Source organism: Labeo rohita, chromosome 2 (genome assembly GCF_022985175.1).
Source record: "Labeo rohita strain BAU-BD-2019 chromosome 2, IGBB_LRoh.1.0, whole genome shotgun sequence".
In the NCBI taxonomy this organism is placed as follows: domain Eukaryota; kingdom Metazoa; phylum Chordata; class Actinopteri; order Cypriniformes; family Cyprinidae; genus Labeo; species Labeo rohita.
Window position 1 is genome coordinate 34,496,804 of NC_066870.1, and position 20,552 is coordinate 34,517,355.

The 20,552-nt window shown below is 36.2% G+C and overlaps 2 protein-coding genes across 4 annotated transcripts; both read left to right on the forward strand.

The window, feature by feature from the left end:
- The first annotated feature begins 137 nt into the window (after positions 1-137).
- Positions 138-9,878, forward strand: LOC127179268 (interferon-induced very large GTPase 1). 3 transcript variants are annotated; one of them, XM_051132603.1, is made up of 8 exons: positions 138-277; positions 607-644; positions 1,807-1,927; positions 2,142-2,268; positions 2,381-2,998; positions 3,390-3,484; positions 3,825-7,131; positions 8,414-9,878. In XM_051132603.1, the coding sequence occupies exons 3-8, from the start codon at positions 1,844-1,846 to the stop codon at positions 8,539-8,541; spliced, it is 4,359 nt and encodes a 1,452-aa protein (XP_050988560.1). In that variant the 5' UTR covers positions 138-277; positions 607-644; positions 1,807-1,843; the 3' UTR covers positions 8,542-9,878. The 3 variants fall into 3 exon arrangements, with proteins under 3 accessions (XP_050988560.1, XP_050988544.1, XP_050988552.1); XM_051132587.1 differs by having other exon boundaries at positions 3,825-9,878; XM_051132595.1 differs by lacking the exon at positions 607-644 and having other exon boundaries at positions 3,825-9,878.
- Positions 9,879-11,697: 1,819 nt separating this feature from the next.
- Positions 11,698-16,391, forward strand: LOC127179313 (uncharacterized). The gene is made up of 7 exons (XM_051132652.1): positions 11,698-12,300; positions 12,654-12,902; positions 13,072-13,380; positions 13,669-13,926; positions 14,338-14,640; positions 14,929-15,186; positions 15,313-16,391. The coding sequence occupies exons 2-7, from the start codon at positions 12,851-12,853 to the stop codon at positions 15,453-15,455; spliced, it is 1,323 nt and encodes a 440-aa protein (XP_050988609.1). The 5' UTR covers positions 11,698-12,300; positions 12,654-12,850; the 3' UTR covers positions 15,456-16,391.
- The last annotated feature ends 4,161 nt before the right edge of the window (positions 16,392-20,552 follow it).

The following is a 20,552-nucleotide window of genomic DNA, read 5'->3' on the forward strand; positions in this document are numbered from 1 at the left end:
TTAAAATAATTGGAGAAGGCGTTCAGATGATTCATGTAGCAAATATCTTCGTCATTCACATTTTACTCCTGCTGCAGAAAACTGTCATATTATGCCACTAGGTAGGTCCCGCCCACAAAACACGTCATCGGTTTTTATAAACACCAGAATGGTCTATTCATTTTGTGCCTACATGTTGTATTTGCCAGTCTACAATGTGTATTGTTGTTTCAAAGTAATATCTTTTTTTTTTATTATTATTTTAGATTTCATAGTTTCTACTCTCGATTATATGCAGGTAAGAAGCTGTTTCTCAAAGATCTTTATCTTACCCTGCTCTGCTCACTTTTATGTTTTCTCATTAACATAGGCTACACAAAGGGCTAATCCTATACAGTACGGAAAGGTGCAATTGAGAAATTTTGTCCAACACCCCTTAAAAGTCAAGTATAACCTATTTTTTTAAAAAAACAGGAAACTTTGTCTGTAGCTCACACTTTCGGTTTGTAGTTGCTTCATTGGTTTAACAAGTTAACTTAGATGTTAGTATGCGTTGAGGCGGTTAAGCTATATTATACAAAGAGGCTCTCTGAGTGAGAATTTAACCACGCTTATTTTTTTTACCAGCAGGTGCATGCTTGAATGGATACCAGTAGCTGTAACAGGTGGTTTAGTTTGTCAGTGTTTCGTCTGTCTGTTCACATGGCAAAGATTTTTCAAACTCACATGCAGTAATTTTAATATATGTATACTAGGTGTTGTCAAAAACACAATTGTTTTAAATAGGCTACTCTTTTTCCGCAGCGTCGATATAAAAATACCAGCTGTACTTATTTTCATTCTCTTCGATAATGAGTTCACGCACGCTGCAGAGGAATGAGAAGCATTTTAAACCTGTTGTGCAACAAAACACTTAAAACCCATTTCATAACATAAGTAGAGGGTTTAAAATAACTAGCTGCTTGTCACAGAATAAGGCAGAAAATATATTATTTTATAGTATTCTGTACTGTATTAAATTCTCTGTTGATTAGCATTGCATTATAGACTTTATTCTTATTAAAATACCTGAGATATACCAAACGTGTTAGCAGTCGTGTGTTTAATGTAATGTTTGATTAGTCAAAGCGTCAAATCTTCTTCAAATCTTCAGACACAGAGATATCTGTATGTCTTTGTCCATATTAGGAATTTCCTGGAAAGTTAAGTTCTCTTTCTAACATCCGTTCCGTATCTCACAATGGGAAGACATCAGGCGTAACCGACTGCGGAAGCATAAGTTATATTACTTTGTGAAACATATTTTATCTTTTAATAAAAATCTAAAATTGTATGCCTCTAATGTTGTACCATTTCCCCCTCCTATTAAAATTTGGGATTGAATATCAATATTTTTTTATATTGAAGTTAAAATACAGTATGGTGACAGCACTACTATATTGTAAAATATTTTTTCAATGAATAAATAAATCGTGAAGAATGCACATTATTATAGTATAATATAGGCCTACTCACTGTAATGGTAATTGTTTCAGGAGATCAGATTTTCCATGTCGCCTTACAAATCGTGTTCACTGACGTTTCCCCTACCTGAATATCTTAAGAATTAGAATTTTGGAGATAATCATGAGGAAATTTTTTTTTGTGGGGGGGGATTTCGGGACATGTTGAAATGTTGTACTAATACAATAGAGTGATTTTTGAGTTTGCATGTAGGTCTATGTGTAAAATTAGACAGGTTATGAATTTGAATACGAAACGTTGTATTGTATTTGGTTTGAGGCATCTATCATATCCATCAGACATGGTTCTCTTTTCTCTTTTCAGGCATGTAGTTGTGGATCAAGACACAGATTAACCTGTCATGGACAGCTTAACAAGAGATCCAGATGATGAGATTCCTTCAGTGACGCATCAACATCCAGAAGACATTATGGACAATCCTCAAGTAAATTATCCAGATCTAGCTGATGTCATGGATAATCCTCCACTGACACACATGATGAAAAACATAGAGAAAACTTAAACAAAATTACGACCCAAACTCAACCAATAAAACAGAATTTCATAGTAGCGTTTATTTGTAGAAATGTTTTACTCTTGCATACGTATACAAACATTACTGTTAATAAGAAACTGATCATTTGTTGTTCTTTCTCCAGGATAATGTGAAGCCGATGAATAATGTGACACCAGAAGAGGGGTGTAACCCCAGATCTGGTGGTCATGCAAACATAAGTTTAGCACCCAAACCCTCAGATTTCAAGAATTCATCTCACAGCTACATGGGTAAGAAGTGAGAATTGCTACCATACCAGAGAACTATTACATTATATTTAATTTTTATTGTGGTTGTGTTCTTATTGAATTTTTGAGAATAGTTCTGTGGTGTTTAATTTAGATCACAGTGATCCTGATTTGACTGTTGCGTTATTTGGAAGCTCTGAGGCAGTCCAGTTTGGATGTGACAACATTCTACTTGGAGAAAGAAAACTTGAAAATGCAAAATGTTCTATGATCATTCCTTTAGAGAGGAAGATATCAGAACATTGTGTCTCTGTGATCAACATGATTGGCTCACAGGAGAGTGATCTTGAACCTCTCGATCATTTTGTTGATCAAGTAGTAAAGGAAAATGAAATCCATGCCTTCATCTTTGTTGTGCGACTCGGTCAGTTAACAGATGAAGATAAAATGGGTATTGAATGGCTACAGAGATTTTTTGGTGTTCAAGTTCTTTCATTTGTGATTACCCTCTTCACGTATGAGCGAGAGGAAGAGTGTGATACTATAACAGATGACTTGAAGAACAACTCTGTTCTGGAGCAGCTACTGGAGAAATGTGGAGGACGATATCACACCTGCAGCAAGATCATGAACAACCAATCAGAGATGAGAGAACTAATAGACAGAATCAAGCGTCTGTTCACTGACAACAATCAACAGTGCTACACCGGAGAGATGTACACAACTTTAAAAGAACCTTTAGGAGACCACCAAAACAGTGAATATCAGAGTGGTAAGAACACAGATTCTTTCTCATGACTCCATTAATTGATTGCTTACTATTAGAAAAGCCTACAGTACTTTTCTGGAATATGCAGTGTAGTTACTAATGGAATATAGTATGCAGTAAGATCCAGGCTTTGGCATTAAAGTTCTAAGAAGTTCCAGATCTAAATTAATTGGTAACAGCAAGGTCTTACTAGTTAACATTAGTGCATTAACTAATGTAACCAATACTATTTTTGATCTTAAAATGTATCAGCAAATGGTGAAACTAACATTAATATTAACAAATGCCATAGAAGTATTGTAAATTGATAGTTCATGTAAACCAATGTAGTTAACTAATGTTAACAAATGAAACCTTATTGTAAAGTCTTTGCCTCTTTTTTCATGAAATCAAGGCACAGACAGAGAAGCAAGCTTACACCTAAGGGACACTAATTCACAGCTTTTTGGGAGCTTGATCCAAACTGAAACTGAAGGACACAAACAGAAGGTAAGAACTGAAAGATATATGAGCATATAGTCCAGTAGATGTGCCCAAGCCTCATATGTGTTTTATGTTTGGCATGTCAGTAAAGTTTAGCAGCTCTTAACTTTTGAATGTTCATGGCCATTCAACAACACTTTCTCTACTGTCAGTCCTACAATCCACCACGTAAGAGTGTTGATCGGCTCCCATAAAATGATTTGAAAACACCAGCTTCGCTCTACTCATTCCACACCATATGTTCAATGCCTCAGTCATAAAGACAGTCACTTGCCACTATGTAGTGGTTCTTTTGAAATCATATTAACTAATTATTCTATTCACATGTATCGTGATATTTTTTCAGCTTGCAGCAGAGCAACTTATTAAAAGGCTTCAACTTGAAAGCGAACACCAGCTCCTGAGAGCTGTTGATTTCCTTCAGTCAGTTGTACAATCCCAGTTCCAAGAGCCTTGTGAGTTGGCACAAATTTTTCTACAAAGATTGCTGATGATGGATTACAGAGCAAGAGGCCTCGAGGTTAAAGAGAGCAATAAAAAATATCACACACAACAAACAGATGGTGACTCATTTGAGGATGTTGGTGATGCCTATGAGGATATTTTCCAAGAAACTGCCAAACCAGCTGATGAAATGAACAAGTCAGATTCTGTTCACTTAATGGATGTTCAGATGGCCGTGTTTCATTGTGCGGATAGTTTTCTAAAGCAGCTCATTGTGACTAAGCTCTCACAATGCCAATATGCTCTACCTCTGCTTGTACCCAATCCATTCACACAACAGATTGAGTTCCCACTCTGGACATTTCGACAAATTAACAAGAGCTGGAAGACGAAAGATGATACAGGAAAAATCTCTAGCAAATTTCAGCCAATGTACGAAGCAGAAACCCCAATGGTGGCTTTCTTCAGGTTTGGTGCTGCATCCTTATCCAAGTCTCAGCTGATGAACAGCCTGATTAATGAGAAACACAACACGTTCTTCCACAGGAACTGCCCAGGCAGCAGCAGAACCAGAGTGATGATGGATGGATTGGTGGAGATCGCCTGGTACTGTCCATCTGGAAAGGAAACAGACAGATTTAATCATTGTGTTGCATTCTGTAACCTCCATGGTGATGCAGGAGACCATGAAACGCAGCTGGATATCCTGACTGAAATGGCGTCTGTAAATGTTGCTATTTTACCACAACTTGACAAGAATGACAAAAGCATGACCAAAATCCAAAACTTCTACAAGGGCTCAAAGCCATTCATCTGCCTTCTTACTGATAAAGATTCAGCTCTCACAGAAATGCGGAAAGGGAAATACAAAATTGGTTTTAAGGCCAGAAATCAGTCAGTTGCGTTTGAAGAAATCAGAAGAGCTATAAATAATTGTCTCTTGTCTACTGAATCATGTTCCTTTTTCAGGCTTGAAGACATGGCTAAATACTATAATATTAGAGTAGATGAGGTTCATGATGATGACTGCAGGAAAGGAAAAGAGGCAGCACTGCAGATGATTACTTTACTAAAGGATAAAGATCTGACTGAAATCAAAGAATCATTCCTGCCTTGTCAAGGACAACTGTGGCATCAGTGGTGCCAGAAGAATAAAGAACTTCATCGACCAACATTAGGAGAATTATATAAGGGAAGCAACATTGAAAAGAACAAAAGTTCTAAGCAGTTAGAAATGCAGAAAATCCGTGAACAGCAGCAAACGTTTAACCTAAGTCAGTTTGTCAAAATCTTCATTCAAAAACTGAATTCACAAGCAGGAAATGAGGTGGTATATTTTCTGAAATGGCTTGGTATCCTACTGGATGATTATACCACTGAAAGTGTCTCAGTCCTTCTTCATGAGTATCATGAAAAGTGGTCAACAGTCCTTAGCCTTAAAAAGAAATATGATAAATCACAGCAAATGACTGCTGCACAAGTTAAACTTGAGAGAGTATCTGAGAAACTACAATCTGCAACCTTTGGCTTGGAGCACATACTGAGAGAGATCGCTCAGATATATGAATCATGTTCATCTGTGAAGAAAAACAAAAAAGACCTCAAGTTTAACTTCTCTTCTTTTCCAAGTCTTGCAGCAAAGATGATGATCTCTGGGTTTCCACTGGAGCTGATGGATGGAGATGCTGCCCATGTTCCTCTAATCTGGGTTACTGCTGTTCTTGATGCACTCATCCAGAAACTGGGAGACAAGAGAGTCTATGTGTTGTCAGTTTTAGGGACTCAGAGCTCTGGGAAATCCACTATGCTGAACACCATGTTTGGACTGCAGTTTGCCGTCAGTGCCGGCAGGTGCACCAGAGGAGCTTTCATGCAGCTGGTCAGAGTGTCAGAGGAGATGAAAACACAACTGAAGTTTGACTACATTCTGGTCATTGATACTGAGGGACTTTATGCCCTAGAACTGGTCGGAAGATCAACAAGAAATCATGACAATGAAATGGCCACATTTGTGGTTGGTCTTGGAAATATGACATTGATCAACATCTTTGGAGAAAACGCAGCTGAGATGCAGGACATTCTTCAGATTGTTGTTCAGGCCTTTCTGAGGATGAAGAAGATCAAACTAAATACAAGCTGCATGTTTGTGCATCAGAATGTTTCAGATGTTACAGCTGAAGAGAAAAACATGGAGGGAAGGAGACGACTGCAGGAGAAACTGGATGAGATGACGAAACTCGCTGCTAAAGAGGAAGACTGTGATACAGAGTTTTTCAGTGACGTCATTGCATTTGACGTTCAGAATGATGTGAAGTATTTTCCACAGCTGTGGGAAGGCAGCCCACCAATGGCACCACCAAACCCAGACTACAGCACAAATATTCAGGAGCTAAAGGACACCATTCTCTCAAAAGCTTCAAACTCCAACGGCATTACACTGTCTCAGTTCAGAATGCGTATTAATGATCTGTGGAATGCATTGCTGAATGAAAACTTTGTGTTCAGCTTCAAAAACACACTTGAGATTGCAGTGTACAGAAAACTGGAAACTATGTACAGTGACTGGACGTGGAGCCTCAGAAGTGCCATGATCGGCATTGAAGACAAATTCTACAACAGAATTGCTAATGGAAACATTAAGGTTCAGGAAAATGACTTGTTGGCTCACATGAGAGAGACGAAAGATCAAGTTGAAAAATCAATGATGTCTTACTTTAAGGTGCAGAGAGATAAAGAAATTCTGTGTCAGTGGCGAGGTAGATTTGAAACCAGAATCAAAGATCTTCATGATGACCTTGTAAAGGGAATGAAACGTAGGTTGGATGAAGCAATTGAACAGAAAAAAGCCAGGGAGGAGCTGGATAGAAAAAGGACAGAGTATGAAAATAAACTTTTCATTCGGAGCAAGGAACTAGCTTTGAGTCTGAGAAATATAGGAACAGATGAACTTATGCTGAAGCAGGAGTTTGACACAATGTGGAGCAAATGGGTCACTGAAATGACCGAAGATACTCCTCCACTGGAAGACTTGAACTTTTGGGAGGACGTGATGCAGATCTTATCTGAAAACCATGAACTGACTTTTGTACATGAGCGATTAAATCAGAAAGATTATGAACTGATAGACCGCCGGAGTGATTATTGCGACTATATTATGCTAAAGAAGGATCCAGAATATTCTGATGACACTGCATCTTCAGAGGAAGCTGGTAAGAGCTCTTGGAAAAGCAAGACAATGACACTTAAGTATACTGTAATGTATCCTGCTCAAACGTCGATGTCAGGGATGGAATATTTTAAAGGGGATCAAAAGCAACCAGACAACAAGGGCCTTAATGCTGAATGTCAGTCTTTAATAAGGGATCTAATTCATAAAATTATTCAGGAAACTGAGAAAATAACAAAGAATTCACCAGTTGGAAGACGGGGCTACAATGATAGTTACATTCAAGAGATAACAGACTGTGTTAAAAAGTCTTTACAGCAACATCAATCAGAAAGTCAAATGTACATATTAAAAAAGGAGTTTACCATAGATCTCAGTCTTCATGTGTGTGACATTGCAAGACAGGAGTTTACTGATCTCCACAAAGAATTTAGAGAAGCAAATGACCCGAGACTTTATCTTGAGAAGCAAAAAACTCAGTATTGCAATGTCTTCATGAATTTCTACAGAGGAGCGACAGCAACCATACAGAGTGAATTCATCTGCAGCAATCTTGAACCATCCATCCTACAAGCAGTTTACAATGAAACTGCTATTAGTTTGGCAGCACAGATGAGGTCAGACATAGAAGCATTATGTGAGAACAGACAAAATCTGGAGAAACACATTCTGAAATTCCTTGCAGAAAGGGAGGACTTCAAGCATTACATGAAATATATTCATAATCCCAGAGCATACTTTAAACTTTTCATAAAAAATGAAGTGAAAAGATACTTCACCAAACAAAACCAAAAAATTGTAAACATTTTCAAGGAAAATCTAAAACAAAAAGTGCAGATTGTTAGTAATGCAATGAAAGCAGCTACAGTGGAGGTCAAGAGTAAGAGAGGAGATGGCAACATGTGGTTCAGATGCTTTACCACAACACTAACAGATGAGTTGAAATTCACAGGGAACTCATGTGTGGATCTCAGTGAAATTAAAGATTTGGATTTTCTTGAAAAGCTTTTACGTGACAGTCTGAAGGAGAAGATGATAAACCTTCAAAACAGTTTTAAAAGCATTAATGACATAAAAATGGAAAATTGCAGAAAGGGACCAGATGAGATTTTGATTGAGCACTTCTGTCAGTGCTGTTGGGTTCAGTGTCCTTTCTGTAAAGCCATCTGCACCAACACAATGGAAGATCATCCTGGAGATCACAGTGTTCCTTTCCACCGCAATATTGGTCTGAATGGGTGGTCTTACAGAAGAACAACAAACTTGGCTGTTGAAATCTGCACAACAGCAGTCGTGAGTGATCGATATTTTTATCCAAATTCCAGAGATGATGCAGTCCCCTGGAAAGAATACAGAAAAGGAGGTTGGAATTATGCTAATTGGAGCATCACCCCTGACTTCTGTGATCTGCTCTACTGGAAATGGTTTGTGTGCAGATTTCAGAAAGATCTAGAATGGTACTACAATAAAACATTCCAGGGAGATGGTGAGATTCCAGATGAATGGAAAATGTACACAAAAGAGGAAGCTCTAGAGAGTTTGGAAAAATACATAGAAAAGTAAACAAATTAAACTCTTTCAGGTCCCTATGGACCCTTTTCACTTTCTCTTCATATTTATATATATATGTGTGTGTGTGTGTGTTTAGAGGGAGAGAAATATATATACAGAGGGGGAGAGGGGGAGAGAGAGAAAGAGAGAGAGATTGATAAAAGTTCCCTCAGCCGCTGTATTAGAAATGCTTGTGCAGCAGTGTCCATTCGTTTTTTGTAATTTAATGCTGTAATTTAATTACAGGTGAAATTCTGATATCTGGTTCCACACAGTAATATTGAACTTATTTTTTCCTCCCACAAGTTTATATGAACAACAACAGTGTTTTTGCTGAGACGTAACACCGCTAAGCATTTTTATTTACATGCAATGATCATTACTAACAAAGTAACAATGTAACTGGGCCATAATGCCACAGTGGGAAATGTTTAATGATTTACTATCAATAATTGACCCTTTTTAAGTTTAAATACTTATAAACTTAAAACAAAGCAGACTTTTAATTTTTTTGTTCTACTTCCTCTATCCTTTTGTCAGAATGCTTACTAGCCTTCCTTGTCCAGCCAGAGCACTTTACATTCTGCATGGTAGTAGACCCAGTGTGTTTTTAAATAATTCTGGACCTCGTGACCATTCACATCCAGCACATAAGCAAAACCAAAACTGATTTAGCCATTTTAACAATATCATCCTTGCTTACAGAGGACAGTTCATTCCACTTGGCCATTTTCACTAAAGCCTATAAAATAACATCTAATAATATAGCTAATACCTGCAACATAGTGATTTATTTAATTATAGGATGGGAGTAATGACAGCAACCTCATGACCACTTGGCCAAAGATTGACACTCGCATAATTTGGCATATTTCAGTGCATCATGACAAATTATACAACTGAAACATGAAACACATACATTAGATTTACACTCAGGCACAACTTCACAACATACAAATATTCATTGTCTCCTGAATTCCTTGTCGTTTAAAGTGCTCTACAGATCATACATACCCTATATATTTTCAATATGTTGTTTTTTTTTCAAACTGAAATTTTGCCCAATTTGTTTACAATTTTGTCAGTGTGTATTGCCTTATAAAGAAACTGTATGTGTTAGCTTGGGAACTACAAAATCAGTTGATTAGTTTCAATTAACTGAATGGTTAAAATTGGAACTAACCAGGTTAATTGCAATTTTAATATATACTATATATACAATATACTACTCCCCAACAAACATGATCCACGTCCACTTTGATGATTGACAGATCATGTCTATATTCCGAAAAAGACTTTTTGAAATGTACAGATAGTCAAAGTCATTGTAAATGTTATAGTTGAGTGTTTCTCAGCCTTCCTCATGTTCCCTTTGTTTCTCAGTGGGTCAGTGATTAAACTTGTTACAGGTACCAACCAGGCAAATCATGTTCTTTAATAACAGCTGGACAAAGCTTTCCATTAATGATGCCATTTTGCTGTCTTTTACACTGATCTTTTTGAATGGCATTCAGTGGAGAGAAAGTTGTTGTTTGGAGTTGGATGATGTAGTTACAACAGTTACCAGCAGAGGCAGGGTCATGTGAAACAAAGAATGTGAAACAAAGTCTATTCATACATCACACTTTAAGTTCTTTCAGCATGTGACAAGCTGATGACTGATGCTTCACTGTCTTCAGTGTAAGTAGTTTTATTTATCTGTTCCTTTTTCTTCAGAATTGGCAACAGGTGTAGTTCTAATTTGATTATTTAATTAAAAGTAATTGCAGAAACCATATTACATGTATTTTACTGCCCAACACTGGTGGGCTAAAACCTGCTAAAGCTGCTGTTATTATTGCCTGTTTTCTATCTGGTTCAAATTTTACACTCCTTTTAGTTGCTGGTTTATGGCCTCAAATATGGGCTCAAATAAGGACTGTTTTTCTTATTGACAGGAATAAATCAAATCCAACAAATAATGAATAAAAGAAGGTAACCTTAATCATTAAAATGCTGCACTGTTTGTGGTCAGAAGAAGCTAACCAAATGTCGATTCTGATGTTTGTTACAATGGCATTAGATCTTCTTTTTGCATCCTTCATCCTTTTCCTCATCAGTAACACAGGTAATAAAATAATTAATTCATATACTCATTAATGATTATATTTATGGTGATTGCTGCACAGGTTAGGGTTTACATGGTTTTGAACATTTATTGTTTTAATTGTTAAGACTTTTGTCATTATTTAATGCTTTATCGTGTTTCTAAAAAAAAATATCAATCTGTCATATTCTACATCTTATGCAGAGCATCTGCACATTTTCATTTATTAATTTAGTAGATGTTTTTATCCAGATGCTTTAATTTATCACACAGAAGCAATATGATAAGAGTTCTAAAAATACCATTTTAATCATTGTCTAGAAGAAAACTAGAACAGGGAAGGAAAACTAATTTGTCTGTAAAACTAAAATGTAAAAAAATAATTTCTGGTAAACTAAGACAAAATGTTTATCTCACTACTGTTTCTGGAAACACTTCTTAGAAATGCAAAGTGCACAAAGTGCAACTAGAGCTATAGAGATTTAATAAAGTCATAAAATTCATATACAATCCATTAACTATTATTTTGGCTATAGTGCATGAACCATGTATCACAGAGATTTTAGATGCATAATGTACATTTAAAATAGTGCACTAAAAACAAGGTGCTTCATGATGCCATAGAAGAACCTTTTTTGTGGTTCCATAAAGAACCATTAACATATGAAGAACCTTTTTGTTTCACAAATGTTTTTTTTTTTTTTTTTTTTTTTTTTTTGGTGGCGAAAGAAGGTTCTTCAGATTATAAAAGGTAAGAAAGAGATGGTTCTTTAAATGATGATACAGACTGGTGAGGTGAGATTCAAATGACCATTCAGCAGACGTCAGATGATGAATGTCTGGTCAAACTAAGCATTGAATATTTACTGTTTTACTTGACATTCTGTGATGGTTTGTTTTATTTCTCTTCAGACTCTGACCCAGAAGATGACAGGAGATACATGGACCACCGTTACCTACCATGCAGGAAACACCTTCATCTGTTCATGACTGCTGTAGATCAGACTGATTAACTGGACTCACCAGTGGAGTTGCAAGTCTTAATTTAACTATCAGACTTCATGACTGTTGTGGAAATTTACAGGCACTTTTCTGTCAGCTACTGCAGAGTGATTTTACTGTTCTTGTGCTGTTTGAACTTGCCTTTATTGGCCAGGTTTTTCTTAAATGTGTCTTTTTTTAACTCCCTATTTTTGGATGCTGTTTTTTGGATGTTTTCTATGACTGGTTCAAAATAGTGTCTGTTTAATTTTTCATAGTTTCCAGTCTCATCTATATGCAGCTGTTTTTTCTCATCTGACTGTGATAAAAAGACTTTCACTTTCACTTATTCGCCTGCTTTTTACATACAGTTTTGTAACCGTTACATGAAGTCTAATAATTGTCCAGCAGACGGCCATGATGAACACTGAACTGATCTGTTTGCAGTGGAAGAGCTATAAAGAAAATGAGTGTCACTGCACAGATATTCAACTTGCTGTTTCAAGAATACAACATCAGCTATCTTGATGTTTGTTACAATGGCAGTGGATCATCATCTTGCACCCTTCATTCTGCTCCTCATCAGTAACACAGGTAATGAACTCAAATTGAAAAAAAGTGAACTTATGTTTGTGTTTTGTTCATTTCTAAGGCTTCATAATGGGGTTTGCATTAAGCCAATCTGCCATAGTTCTGCATTCATGCAGAGTGACTTTAAAAAACATTACCTATGGTGATTAAATTTTTTTTTTTTTTTTTTTTTTTGATACTACATGGTCTTCCTGTAAGTGGCTTCATTTGTCTGCTTTACAAATGTAAATGTAATCTGTTTATATATTTTAGTCTAATTGCACATTATTTCATAATTTTATTTATTTTTATTACGGAAGTGTTTTATTACTACTGGCTGTGAAAGAATTCAATACAGGAAGCTTTTCCTCTGACAGAAATAAAGTGGAGTGGAGTGAAGCCAAAAGGGAAATCTTTGTCAGAGTGAAACAGATTCTCCTCTGACTGCTGTTAAACGAACTCTGAACTGAGCTGTTGGTTGGACATTTACGAAGAAACTACTTGAGTGTCAATGCACAGATTTTAAACACACTGTTTAAAAAATGCAGCATCAGATGTCTTCGTGTTTGTTACAATGGAAGTAGATATGCTTGCATCCTTCTTTCTTCTCCTATTTTCTAACACAGGTAAAAAAACAAACTCAGTAAATGTTACAGTACAATAATTGATATTTTGTAATCCTATGTTTTGTCATTATGTTTAGTCTGGTGTAGTTCTACATCTTTTTTTAACATGTCTTAACATAAACTAAAGTGAGTTTGTGTAAAATGTTCTGCACTGTGTTTCTCTCTTCAGGGTTCAGTGCTGAGATCTCTGTGTTTGTGCAGACAGGAACTTCTGTTCAACTAAATATACAGACACAAGAACTACCAAAGATGAATGTCTTCATATGGGAAAAAGACAAATCAACAACAATAGTTGCATATATAACTGCAATAAAACAAGTGTTATCTGACATTTATTATGAGAAGAGAGTAGAGTTTAACACTGAAACCTTCTCTGTGACACTGAAAAACATGCAAAAAACAGACAGTGGACTCTACAGAGCAAGATCAGTACAAGATAATAATAAATTCTTTGCTGAATACAGAGTATCTATTATAGGTGAGTCTAATTCTTAGTGTGATGTTATTTGTTCCTGCTTAAAAGACAATTCAAAAGAGTAATATGTTCATTTTTTTCAGTTGTATATACAATGTGCACATTTAAACCAGCTTGTGGCACATTGTCTTTATTTTAGGATTTTATCTGCTGCTGCAATAACTGCAAAACTAATAGTTGCTCATATAATATTCCTGTATGTTTATAATTTGTGTTGTGTTTAGATGTGAATGTCTGCTGCATCACTGCTGTGAACGTGATTTGTGATCTTGGTTTAAATGTGTGTTTCAGATGCTGTGGAGGCTCCTGTCCTGACTGTAAACTCAAACTGGTCCAGCAGTGACTCCTGTACTGTGAACTTAACATGCAGAGCTCATGAGCTCATGATTAACTCTAGATATCAGAACAAAAGCTGCTCTACGGAGGAAGTGACATCAAATGGGATCAACACTCTCATCCTGAACTGCAGTGAGAACTCCATCATCTGTAACCACAGCAATGCTGTCAGCTGGAAAGAAGACAGAATAAACATCACACAGCTCTGTAAAGGTAAATTTCTGATTCAACATTAATAACTAGTCTTTATCTCACAAATTAAATCTTTGATCTTTGTTTAAATTTACAAGCTACATTTTCTGATTATTGATTAAAAGATTGCAAACTTACTATGAATAGACTGATTATTGCAGTTCTTCATATTTTACTTTTCAGAGAATGAAAGACAAATCCAGTTCTCTTATAGTTCATCTTACATGACTGTGCTCCTTGTTGTTTGTGCTGTTGTGGGGGTGATAGTGTTTGCTGGTTTTGTCCTTTACTGTTGCTGCAAAAATGAAACAGATTACTGAAATAAATGATCACATGTTTAAATCTGACAGTTTCAATCCAGAACATGTCATAACATGAATTAAAGTGAGACGGAGGTGTAAAATGTTCTGAACTATGTGTTTCTCTACTCAGGGTTTAGTGCTGAGATCTCTGTGTTTGTGCAGACGGGAGCTTCTGTTCAGCTGGATATACAGACACAAGACCTACCAAAGATTAATGTTTTCATATGGGGATCAGACAAATCAGCAATAGTTACATATGTAACTGCAACAAAACAAGTGTTACCTGACAGTTCTTATGAGAAGAGAGTGGAGTTTAATACTGAAACCTTCTTTCTAATACTGAAGAACATGATGAAGACAGACAGTGGACTCTACACAGCAAGAACAATACAAGATAATCAATTATTTGCTGAATACAGAGTATTTGTTATAGGTGAGTCTAATTCTTTGTGTGATGTAATGTATCCCTGCATTAAAGACAATTTTTAAGAGAAATATTTTCACTTTTTCAGTTGTAATATATAAATGTGCACATTTAAACCAGCTTGTGGCACATTGTCTTTATTTTAGGATTTTATCTGCTGCTGCAATAACTGCAAAACTAGTAGTTGCTCATATAATATTCCTATATGTTTATAATTTGTGTTGTGTTTAAATGTGAATGACTGCTGCATCACTGCTGTGAACGTGATTGTGATCTTGGAGTAAATGTGTGTTTCAGATGCTGTGGAGGCTCCTGTCCTGACTGTAAACTTAAACTGGTCCAGTGGTGACTCCTGTACTGTGAACTTTACATGCAGATCTCATGAGCTCATGATTAACTCTAGATATCAGAACAAAAGCTGCTCTACGGAGGAAGTGACATCAAATGGGATCAACACTCTCATCCTGGGCTGCAGTGAGAACTCCATTACCTGTAACCACAGCAACGCTGTCAGCTGGAAAGAAGACAGAATAAACATCACACAGCTCTGTGAAGGTAAATATCTGATTCAACAGCTAGTCTTTATCTCACAAATCAAATCTGTTGCATTTTCTGATTATTGATTAGAAGTAAACTTACTATGAATAGACTGATTATTGCAGTTCATCTTTTACTTTCCAGAGAAAAAAAGACGAACCCAACTCTCCTATAGTTCTTACATGACTGTGCTCCTCGTTGGGTGTGCTGTTGTGGGAGTGATAGTGTTTGCTGGTTTGGTCCTTTACTGTTGCTGCAAAAATAAAAGTGTTTACTTATTTAAATGATCTCATGTTTGAATCTGACAGTTTCAATCCAGAACACTGGTCAGTATTAAACTTAGGCTGTCAGTCTGTATTATGAGAAGCAAATGCAAGTTAACATGTTTCACACAGCCTGTAATCTGTGCAGTGAACATTCTGATCATTCAGATGTCAGGCTGAGGATACACACTATGACAATGTTGAGGTGAGATTCAACTGAGAGATCATCTCAATTCCTAGAGAATTTAGATTTTAAATGTCATGTCAAATTCAATACTGAGTATTGCCTTTTTTCACATTCTGTGGTCATCTGTGTCTTATTTCTCTTCAAGGATTTTCCATCTTCTATTACAGATGTTACAAATGAGTGTTTTTTACTTCCATCATTTACATTTAATATAGTTTCATGTATTATAATCATTCTCTCTGTGAGTTTATATGCTGTTATATTTGTTTACTGCTATTCTCAAACAAGAGACTGTAATATCACAATGGAACCAACATGGTTAAGTACAAGTTAACTTTTATTATACTATACTTTGAAATGACACTGACCAGACAGCTTTATCTGCCAGTTTCCATTTCTTTAGAATTCACAATTTGTAATTGTAATTTGATTATGTGCATCAAATTTAAGAGTAATTTAATAATAAATTTAATAATAAGGGCGTTAATCTGTGTTCCATCAGAGAAATCTTACCTTTTTGAGCCAAAGATCTGACTGAATCAAACCCAAACAAACCCGTAATCAGTGCAGTAAACACGTTGGTAATACAGAAGATGATGATGCTGATTCAAATGACCTGTTTAAGTCCAGGTTAACTAATGCTAATGTTGGCTATAAAATAAATAAAATGTGCAGTTGTAACCAGCAATCTGTTAGTACTCCCATTCATCTCCCAGACAGTTGCTTGGGTTTATTGGGTTGCATTTATTACTACTATATGATTAAATAAAAAATGCCAAGAAGTTACTTTGGTTGGTTAGTGTCTTGAATCCGGTCCCTGCTGTTCCTCCCACTCGCCATCAGAGGACACTCCATCCTATACCTTTGCCACTTTATCCCAGACTCCATTTCCCATAACCCTCTGCCCTGGAGCTGATTACAGACTCACCTGCCTCCTATTAGAAGGACTATTTAAGTTGCACATTCTCACACACTCTTTGCCAAGTCTTGCCCTGTGTCCGAAATCGCCCCATATTCCCTTAAATAGAGCACTATTTGAGGGAACAGCCATTTTTAGTGGTGTCCAAAACATTAATGGACATTATCGAGTACACTCATTCAATCCCACAATGCACAGCAATAACAAGTGTACAACTGATGTATGGTCAATGTCTAGAGAATACCCATAATGCACTGTGAGTGTTGCATGCTGAATGAATTGCCGCGTATCCACTAGAAGATGGCGCCTGCAGCTGAATCATCCATCTATCCATTCACTTTACAAAGTGCTTGTCCACAGCATATGGCGTAATACAATACAGGTATAAATTTATTGTAGATTTATTATTAAATGGTTTAATTAGGGTTTAAACATCATTTCCATAAATTATAAAAGATAAATCTTTTCATCTTACTACTGGAACTGTCAGTTTCCAATGATTATTAAACAGCACAAACTATGCAAAAGTGGCAGTCCTTCCAGAGTGTCTGAATTCACTCTCTTGTTTTCATTTACTCCTTTAAGTTAACTGTATTAGTGACCTAATGTAGGGAATTGTGAATGCGGGTATAGGGTGTGGTTTTGGATTCAGTCTTGTTTTGCTGTACCGGACATTTCTAAGCGTTTCCATGTTGCCTTATTTCCTGTTTGTCTTGCCTTTGTGTTTTTAACTTTGTGTTGTTCCCTGGTTTCTGATCATTGGCTGCCTGCCCTGACCATCACCTGTTGTTTGAATTACTCGTCAGTTTTGCCTTGGGACATTGTTGTTTGCTGGTGTTTGATCCTTGCTGTTTTAATCACGCTCTTTAAATATAGCTTGCAAGATAATATAGCTTGCACTTTTACAGATTTTTTAAAAACTGTAAAACATCTACTTGCATCCTTTATCCTTCACTTCATCTTTCATCTCATTCTCTCTACACGGCTTCTAGTGCTGAGATATCTGTGTTTGTGCAGACTTCAGGTTTGATAAGTTTGAGGAATACAAGCAGGGGCGTCGTTAGGGCTAATCATTCGGGGCTCGAGCCCCGAAAGATTTCTCTTTAGCCCCGAATGTTTTGTATCGCCGTATGATTTCCGAGGAATTCACGGAATTTGTCATAGTTTGAATGAATTAATCATAGGTCGGTCATTACACTTTAAACAAATCGCATTGTGGACTAGTATCTGTAAATATTACGCCGCAAAATACTATATAAATATGAATCCTGCATGTTCTGCGTGTTTCTTCATGAATGAATGGTGCAGACGCAGGCGCGGTTTCCTTTACTACACACAAGCGCGCGTGACGCTCCCGGTGATTTCAGCTTCTGCCATACAAAATGCATGAACAACATCTCCAGAACTGCTCTGAGAGTACTTAGTGAGCAGTTCACTGTTTCATTTGAGTAAACAAGGGTTATATACTCACAGAAATGTAAAGGTATTTTACGGAAACCTGTCAAAATAAAAGTTCGGTTTAGCTTGTAGACATTGTGGCAGAAACACATTACAGTCATTCAGTCGAAGGTATGTACCTACAGTACTACAACTACTACTACTGTTGAAAAATTAATAAAACTATGTTACACAATATTTCTCCCATCTTTTATATTTTATTAGTGCACCCCCTTTATTTACCAAAAATAAAATTTAATTTTCATGAATTAAAAGATAAATTAATATTTTATGCCTTTATTTCATAACCAGAAAAATTTAAATACACAACACATCATTTTATAAGGCTGTTGTAGAAATAAATAAAAGTTGTTTTATGCATTTAAATAAATAGACATGCTAAAACAAATCTGGTAACAATAAAATACAAGGTGAGAAAAAATAAAACGCTTCATAGGGCCCTAAACATAACTTAACTCTTGATAAATTGACGTTAAATTGTATAAGTTTCATTGTTTTAATTAATTAGATTGTTTTTTGATTAATAAAATGAAATTTAGCCATTAAAAAGGAGTCCAGAAAAGTTAAAACAGAAAAAAAAAAATGGGGCCCTATTTTTGCATGCAAATATATATATATATATATATATATATATATATATATTTTTTTTTTTTTTTTTTTTTTTTTAAATGTATTAGTTTATTTGTGTAATATATTTTTGTAAAGTTATAATTTTGTGATAATACTTTGATATGTTTGCTATTTGCAGTGATTACTATTTACTGTTGTATAACAGTAAATAGTAATCACTGCATTACTATTTACTGTAGTGTAACAATGTTGTTTTGTGGCACTGCTTTAACAAAGTATCTGTCAAATGAACTTTAATCGAAAGCACAATATGACTTCGCTCACACGGTGAGTTCATGATCCAATGTTATTAGAGTATCAGAAGAGGGGTCAAGTCAACAACCTTTTTTCTTTGTTTAGTTTGCACACTGAACATGGTTTAACTTATAGCTCTTATTTTTGAACTCTCAAAGTGCACCAGATTAATGAATTTAACTTTAAAATATATCCAATTTTCTCCTGCGGGGCATGCCCCCAGACCTCCCTAGAAGGATCCAGGTTCACCCACCTGTGTCTAACAAAATCTTACGTAATTATGATGTAAGCTCCCATCCACCACTACTAGCCCCTGATGTTTTGCCACCAGCCCCTGATGTTTTCAAATCCTAGAAACGCCCCTGAATACAAGTATAAAGCAATAAGGCCTGTGAAGCCTTGGCTTACAGTGAATTTACAACAGCTAGGGGGCATTGTTAGGCACGACACGAAGCGGAGCTAAAACCTCCTTAGCTGTTATAAATTCACTGTAAACCACGGCTTCATGGGGCTTATTGCTTTTATAAAATGGTTATTCCATATGCTTGGTAAGGTTTCACAAAATAAAACAGAGCAAATAAAGTATAATGATATCAATACAAACATTATTCAACAAACAAAGTGGTTGCTAAGCAACACACATATGTAAACAAAGGTGTATGTTTGTAGAGTAATTTACAACGGCTTTGAACGCGGCTCAACCAATCAGAACCAAGGACTGGAACTATCCTTTGTCTTTTGACATTTTCTGATTATTTATTAACAGATTTCAAACTTACCATGAATAGACTGATTATTGCAGTTCTTCATCTTTTACTTTCCAGAGAATGAAAGACGAACCCAGCTCTCCTATGGTTCATCTTACATGACTGTGCTCCTTATTTGTGCTGTTCTCACTCCCAACTCGTCACTTTTTGACGCGCGTAAGCAGGACCTAAGCAGCGCGTAATTTTTTCGGCGCCCATGTTAACGAATGAGAGCATTCACACCGCCCGCAGTGGCGGCGAGGCAGCGCGTAGCAGGAGCAGAGCAGAAGCGTCAGTGCAGCGATCGTTTCGGCCCCGAGTCTATTTTTGCTGCGCCGCTTACGCTGGCTTTCAGTGGCAATGTATTGATTATGGCCAAAATACACAGGAAAAATAGCAGTTTTACCCCAAAAAAGTACGTTGATGATATCTACCGTGTTGTAAACACAGTATTATGTAATTAACAAGATAAAAAATATTTTTTTCCCGAACTTCCAAAACAAGTTTAATTTATACTGTTTTTTTTCTGACGTTACTGATTACTTGTAATTATTATATTAGCCTATATATATAGCCTATATTTATTATTACAACTACATGTTGCCATAAGAACAGGTGTCATGCTGACATCATGACACTTGTATGTACATTTAATATATGTATACAAAAAAAAATTTGCTTACGGTTTTTTTTTTTTTTGACTATAGGTAATGTGTAATACATATATTTTTATATATTATAGTGAAGTCTGTACAAAAGACGCGTTCAGGTGCGCGCTGCAAACGCTGCCGGTGTGAAAGCAAAATGGCTGCGCGCTGCTTCTGCTCTGCTGACGTCCTGCTTACACGTAACCGGTGTTAGGATACCCCGTCAGCGTCACTTTTTGACGAACAGGGTCCTCCATTGTTTTCAGTTGTTTGTCTGTAATTTAATTTTGCATGCATATG

Excerpts from the sequence above, each read along its gene's own strand:
- LOC127179268 (XM_051132587.1), top strand. The coding sequence starts at position 1,844 with ATGGACAGCTTAACAAGAGATCCAGATGATGAGATTCCTTCAGTGACG. Across the intron at positions 2,269-2,380 it reads TTCATCTCACAGCTACATGG|ATCACAGTGATCCTGATTTG; the intron begins GTAAGAAGTGAG and ends TGTTTAATTTAG. Across the intron at positions 3,485-3,824 it reads CTGAAGGACACAAACAGAAG|CTTGCAGCAGAGCAACTTAT; the intron begins GTAAGAACTGAA and ends ATATTTTTTCAG.
- LOC127179313 (XM_051132652.1), top strand. The coding sequence starts at position 12,851 with ATGGAAGTAGATATGCTTGCATCCTTCTTTCTTCTCCTATTTTCTAAC. Across the intron at positions 13,381-13,668 it reads ATACAGAGTATCTATTATAG|ATGCTGTGGAGGCTCCTGTC; the intron begins GTGAGTCTAATT and ends TGTGTGTTTCAG. Across the intron at positions 14,641-14,928 it reads ATACAGAGTATTTGTTATAG|ATGCTGTGGAGGCTCCTGTC; the intron begins GTGAGTCTAATT and ends TGTGTGTTTCAG.